This window comes from Carlito syrichta, unplaced genomic scaffold, assembly GCF_000164805.1.
Source record: "Carlito syrichta isolate Samal-C Ts95f unplaced genomic scaffold, Tarsius_syrichta-2.0.1 Scaffold302386, whole genome shotgun sequence".
NCBI lineage: Eukaryota > Metazoa > Chordata > Mammalia > Primates > Tarsiidae > Carlito > Carlito syrichta.
Genome location: NW_007246482.1, coordinates 788,771 through 795,414, shown reverse-complemented (window position 1 = coordinate 795,414; position 6,644 = coordinate 788,771). Strand labels below are relative to the sequence as shown.

The window sequence follows — 6,644 nt, the reverse complement described above, 5'->3', positions numbered from 1 at the left end:
AGTATTACGATAGTTGTTCAAGGTCCACTTATGAGTGAGAATATGTGATACTCAGTTCTTTGTTTCTATGAAAGATCACTCAGTATTATTGATTCTAATTCCACCCAGGTTGCTGAGAAGTTCATGATTTTGCTCTTCCTTATGGCTGTGTAATATTCCATTGTGTACATGTACCACATTTTTTTTATCCAGTCCTCTTTTGATGGGCAGCACTGTTGGTTCCATGTTCTTGCTATTGTGAACAATGCTGTGATAAGCATAGGTGTGCAGTATCTTTTTTATAGAGTGATTTGAGTTCTTTTGGGCATATTCCCAGTAGGGGTAATATGGGGTCATATGGAAGGTCAGTTTTTAGAACTTTCAGGAATCGCCACACTGTCTTTCATAGAGGCTATACTAGTTTGTACTAATTTTTTTAGTTACCGTAGATACGGATCTTGCCGAGTTGTCCGGCCTTGAACCCTTCAGGCAATTCTCTCGCCTCAGCCTCCTAAAGTACTGGGATTATAGACATGAGCCACTGTACTCAGCCTTGCAGCCTATAACTCTCGAGGTCAAGCGATCCTCCTACCTCAGCCTCTTGAGTAGCTGGGACTATAGTCACGCACCACCATGCCCAGCTAATTTTTCTATTTTTTGTAGAGACACGGTCTTGCTATGTTGCCCAGACTGGTCTCAAACTCCTGGCCTCAAGCGATCCTCCTGTCTCAGCCTCTCAAAAGTACTGAGCTTACAGGTGTGACCCACCGTGCCCAGCTATTTAATATCTTTAGCCACTAGGGAAATACAAATTAAAACCTCAATGCCCAGCCTGGGCAACATGGCGAGAACTTGTCTATACAAAAAAAAAATTTTTTTAATTAGCTGGGCATGGTGGCACACACAAATATTGCCAGGTATTCAGGAGGCTGAGGTGGAAGGATTGCCTGAGCCCAGGAGGTAGAGGCTCGAGGCTACAGTAAGCCATAATCATGCCACTGCACTCCAGCATGAGTGACAGTGAGACTCCCGACTCAAAAAACAAACAAACAAATCTCAATGAGCCACCGCTACCCAACTATAAGAATAGCTTAAATAAAAAACAGTAACACCATGAAGAGTTGACAAGAATGTGGAGCAACTAGAACTCTCATATATTACTGCTGGGAATGCAAAATGGTACAGCCACTCTAGGAAACAATTTGGCAACTTCTTATAGAGTTAAACATACACTTACCACATAACCCAGCGATCCACTTACCCTGGAGAAATGAAAACTCAAGTTCACACAAAAGCCTATACACAAATAGCTGCAGTAGCTCTATCTATGATCACCAAAAACTGGAAACAACCCAAATGACCCTTAATGGGTGACTGCATAAACAATGTGTTTATTTTGTGTTCCATACAATAGAACACAATTCCGCAATAAAAAGGAACCAATACTGATATACTCAATGACTTGGATGAATATCAAAGGCATAATATTGAATATAAAAAGGTGATTTCAAAAGGTACATACTATTTGATTCCATTTATGCGGCATTCTGAAAAGACAAAACCATAGTGGACAGAGAAGAGGTGAGCTGGGATGCCTGGGCTTGGAGTGGAGACAGGATATGACTGCAAAGAGGCAGCATGAGGGAGCTTTTTGGGATGATGATATTGTTCTGTTTCCTGATTGTGATGTTGGTTACATGGATCTTTATGTGTGAAAATTCATAGAACTGTACCAATAAAAAAGTCAATTTTTTAAAAAGTCAATACCAGAGCACTTGGAAAACAGAGAAGCAGAAGCAGGGAGGATTGTGTGCTTCAGATGTGTCTTTTGACAAGCACCTGGCTCTCTGGCCTGAGTATTTTCATCAAATATTTCTTTCCATATCTGTCCTCACAACTTCTGTGTACCCAGGAATAACAGATGTTTAATAAATGCTTTCTAAAGTTAGTTAAAAATGCAGCTCTTAACATTATTGAATACTTTAAAATAGTTATAATGGTAAATTTTATGTTAGGTTGTTTTCACCACAATTAAAAATTTTAAAAAGACATGGCTTTTGCCCTCCAAGAGTTCACTGTCAGTCAACTGAAGTCAGCACCAGCAATGCCAACAAGAAACTCCATTGTGGAGTCACAGAATGTGAATATCAAAGGCATGATAGTCACAGTGGCATCATCTACAGTCCTTTGGTTTTATTTGAACTATTTAAATTTTTGAGGAAGATATTTTTTCATAATATTTGTGTGACAAGACAGTAGTAATTAAAAGCCATACTTTAGGTTGGGTGTGTTGGCTCATTCCTGCAATCACAGCACTCTGGGAGGCCAAGATGGGAAGACTACTTGAGACCAGGAGTTCAAGAGCAGTCTTGGCAACATAGCAAGTCCTCTATCTCTACAAAAAGATTAAAAAATTAGCCGAAATGGTGGCATGCACCTGTAGTCTCAGCTACTTAGGAGGACTGCTTGAGGCCAGGAGATCAAGGCTGCAGCAAACTATGATCGTGTCACTGCACTCCAGCTTGGATGATAGAGCAAGACCCTGTCTCTTAAAAGAAAAAAAGGTCAAATTTTAATTTGAAGTAAAATACAACCGAAAGTTCAAGATAAGCTTGAAAAGAGAAAGACATGATTCTGGAGCATGAATTCTATTCTAATGGTATCATATGTCAATTTCAATTGTTTTCAGACCAACCATTTTACTCTAGTATGTCCTGCTCCCTCTTAAAAATGCTTAATTTCTGCAAAAAGTTGAAGGTTGCACAATTCCAGGACTCACATTAGAGGTCAGTTGTAAAAGCTACCATTTGTCAAAGGAACCTACCTAAGCTGTCAGTTTACTGAATAGTTTTTAAAAGTGAATACCAAAAGAGGAAGGAGGTGCTAAAAAGTGAGTCAAAAAGTGAGCAAGCAAATGTCATCCTTACTTTACTAACAATTTAAGTAATGTTCCAAAGGCAGACAACATCCAAGCTGCAGGCAAACATCCTCCACCTCACCTTCCACATAGTCCTCAGCGATATAGCTGTGCTCGTGCAGAATCTCCTCCATGCGGCTGAGAGTGATAGCTGCCAGGTGTCCAGGATACTTCAGCTGGAGAAGACGCTGAAGGTAGCCAGCTGCTTGGCTTCCTCCAAGATTGATGCGCTTGCAGTTTTTAGCATCTAATCTATAACCAAGTGCAGAAAACAGCACTGAAAGTTTTGGCAACATTGAGGACAGAAAATGGAGCATCATGGATCTGATTCTTACAGTAAGCCATTATGTGTGTGGTTACTTAAAGTGTTTGCATCAGTAGAAGAAGATGCAAACACCTAAAGTAACCACACACATACTAGCTTCCTGTGAGAATCAGATCCCTTTCACAGGAACCGAAGGGATAGCGGACCAGAGTAACTTTATTTTCCTAATGTGAGAAAGAAAAAAAAGCACAGTACTTGCTGTATGACACTGAAATGTCTCTGCTATGTCCTACCTCACCAGCAGATGCCAGCACAGAACAGGATACGATCCAATCTGAGACATCTCAGCCTTCAGGTAAAATAATTTTCTCTCAATACGTGAAAATAACATGCTTTTTTGTTTTGTCTTTTTTGAGTCAGTTTCACTCTGTTGCCCAGGCTATAGAGTGCAGTGGCACAATCATGGCTTATCATACCTCCTGGGCTTAGGCGATCCTCCTGCCTCAGCCTCCTAAGTAGCTGGGGCTATAGGCCCAGCCACCAGACCTGGCTAATTTTTTTTTTTTTTTTAATACTTTGATAGAGTTGAAATCTCACTATGTTGGCCAGGCTGGTCCTGAACTCCTGGGTTCAAGGAATCCTTCCACCTTGGCCTCCCAAAGTGCGGGAATTACAGGTATAAGCAACCGTGTCTGTCCCTTAACATGTTATTTTTAATTTCTGCATATTCTGCTTAAATAAAATAGAGAACTTCACATTTCAGGAGTGTTTGGTGATGTCTAAGAATTACTTTTTTCTTCAGAGATTGTCATAAAAACTTCAAGAGAAATTCCCATTACAAGTCTTAATAAATTCAATGGCATTTATTTTCACTTAAATATTGCTTTCAAGTTTACAAAGTGCCATTACCTACATTACCGTGTTTCATCCTCAGGCAACCCTGAGGAATCAGCTTTTCCCAATTTTACATGTTAGGAAACTAAGTGAAGAGGTCAAGTAACAGAGCTGCAAACTCAGGGATTTAGCTCCAAAGCCAGGGCCTGCAGGACACTCCTCTTTATGCAGTGGAGCACAGTGTTGGCCTAGTTTCTTACCAGACAGTGAAAGCTCACCTATAAAGTTAGAATGGATTTTTAAATACAAAAATTATTACATAAATTACCCTTGCCTGTTATTCAACTCTGAAATATTTAGTAAGTATCTATTATGTGCCAGGCACTATAGCTGAATAGTCTCAACAGTAGAGATTAAAGAGCTTTAAATTAAAAAGAAAAAATCTCTTGGCCAGGCACGGTGGTTCATGCCTGTAGTCCCAGCACTTTAGAAGGCCACAGCAGGACTGCTGGAGCCCAGGAGTTTGAGACCAGTGTAAACAACATAGTAAGACCTCGTCTCTACAAAAAATAAAAAAATTAGCTGGGCCTGGTGACGCACACCTGTAGTTTCAGTTACTCAGAAGGCTGAGGTAGAAGGATCACCTGAGCCCTGAGCCCAGGAAGTGGAGGCTGTGGTGAGTTGTGATCATGTCACCGCACTTCAGCCTGGGTGTGACAAAGTAAGACCCTGACAAAAAAAAAAAAGAGAGAGAGAGATTTCTTAGTAAAAAGTGACTTCCAAAACATAAAGAGGGTCTAAATTAAATATATTCAAATAATTTATTCAAGACATTTTAATTGAGTGCCTACTACCTGCAGATACTGTGCAAGCTATCTCCCCATAAATTAGAATTATAAAATCATAAAATTATGGTTTTGGACCTAAGAGACCATCCACCCCGGCTCCCTCCAAGAGATCATAAAGGACAGATGAAATAACTTGCCCACAGTTACACAAAAAGGGAGGTCAAAGCCAAGCCCACAGCTCAGTTCACAGGCTAGTACTTGCTCTTTCCACTCTGTCACTAAAGTAGGCACTAAATGTTTACAGAATGCTTCCCAAAATAGCACTCACATGCAACTCACCTCCCTTCTAAGATGGGTAAGATATGCGTACACTGGTATCCAGAGGAAACAATAAGCCCACTGGGCATCGAGTTCTTCGGCTTATTGTGGTAGAAACTGAAGAGGCTGTCTACTCCATAGGCGACCTTGGGAATCCCGTAGCACTCAAAAAGCAGCTCAGACATCATTTGCCGTGAATACAGTGGGTTGCACACAGCTTCTGTTAAAACTACGGGATGATCAACACAGCCCTACTTTCAAAGAAACAGGCAAATAGATAAGTGGTAACAGAATACTTTTTCTGAAGCACAAAAGAACCCACCATTCCTAATGCAGGGCTGAATTTGCTTCTGCTGTCTGAATTAAAAACCTCATCAAAAGCAACTGTACAACTTGCATCTCATTTCGTCTGGAAAGTATGTATGTAGAGTCAATTTAAGTGATTAAATTTAGTCCCATCCAAACTGTCAGCAAATTGTGTTGACTCTATCTTCAAAACTGATCCAGAATGCATCTGTTTCTTTCCACATTTCCTGCTACCTCCCTCATCTAATCACCACCACCTTTCATTTGGGCTACTGAGTTAGCAGACTCCTAACTAGTTTCCCTGTTTCCACCCCATATCCCATATAGCAGCCACAGTGATGAAAAGTCATGCCCTTCCTCTGCTCAATGCCCTACAATGGCTTCCCATTCCATGCATTTAAAGCCAATAAGGTGTGTGATTTACCCCCTCACTACCTCTCTGACATCCTCTTACAAGCAGTGCCTCTTCCAGGTGCTACTTACTCCAAGCCTCACTCTGGCTGCCCTGCAATCAGGATCAGGGCACACTCCTGCCTGGCCTTTTCACTGGTTGTTTACTCTGACTGGAATACTTTTCTCCTCAGATATCCACCTGGCTTGCTCCCTGAACCACCCCCTTCAAGTCCTTGCTCAAACATCACCTTCTCAATAAGTCCTGCTCTAACCATCTTGAAAAAAATGTAACGCCCGCCTCTCCTATCATTGCACAAAATCTACTACTTAATTCCACTGTTTACTGTCTGTCTTTTCACATAGAATGCCCTTCCATACTGGCTCCGTAAGCACAAGAAGTTGTGAGCTATGTTCATAGGTGTATTCAGAATGCCTAAAAGAGTGCCAGGCAGAGTAGGCGCTCAACACATATTTGCTAATAAATGAGTTTATTAACCAACATATATGCCCAAGTGTAAGAGAAAAGAAGAAGTGCTTGATTCGGTGCTGTGCCCCTAACACAGGGCATACACACGTTAGGCACTGAATACCTGACCGACTGAACGACTAAGGACAGTCAGAGCTGCTGCAGTGACTGTCTTCTCCCGGGGAGCGGAACGTGCGGAGACAAGACCCCACCCCTCTCTCGAGCCCAGCCCACCCCGCCCCTCACCTGTGAAGAGACACCCAGGTGTTGGAAGCTGTAGTCGAGCAGCAGCTCCTGCAGCTCCAGGTTGACCGGCACATTGCGGTCGAAGGGCGAGCGCAGCATCCAGCGCAGCGGCTCCAGGCTGCCCAGTGCGTT

General features: G+C 42.0%; 1 protein-coding gene across 1 annotated transcript in view; it reads right to left on the bottom strand.

Annotated features, from left to right (window-relative positions):
- ACTR5 (ARP5 actin related protein 5 homolog) overlaps positions 1-6,644 on the bottom strand; it is a 34,113-nt gene that overhangs the window by 27,090 nt on the left and 379 nt on the right. The window contains exons 2-4 of the mRNA XM_008056524.2: positions 6,513-6,644; positions 5,123-5,352; positions 2,979-3,148 (exon numbers count right to left, since the gene is read on the bottom strand). Of these exons, the coding sequence (XP_008054715.2) occupies positions 2,979-3,148; positions 5,123-5,352; positions 6,513-6,644 (532 nt within the window). The remainder of the gene's footprint in view (positions 1-2,978; positions 3,149-5,122; positions 5,353-6,512) is intronic.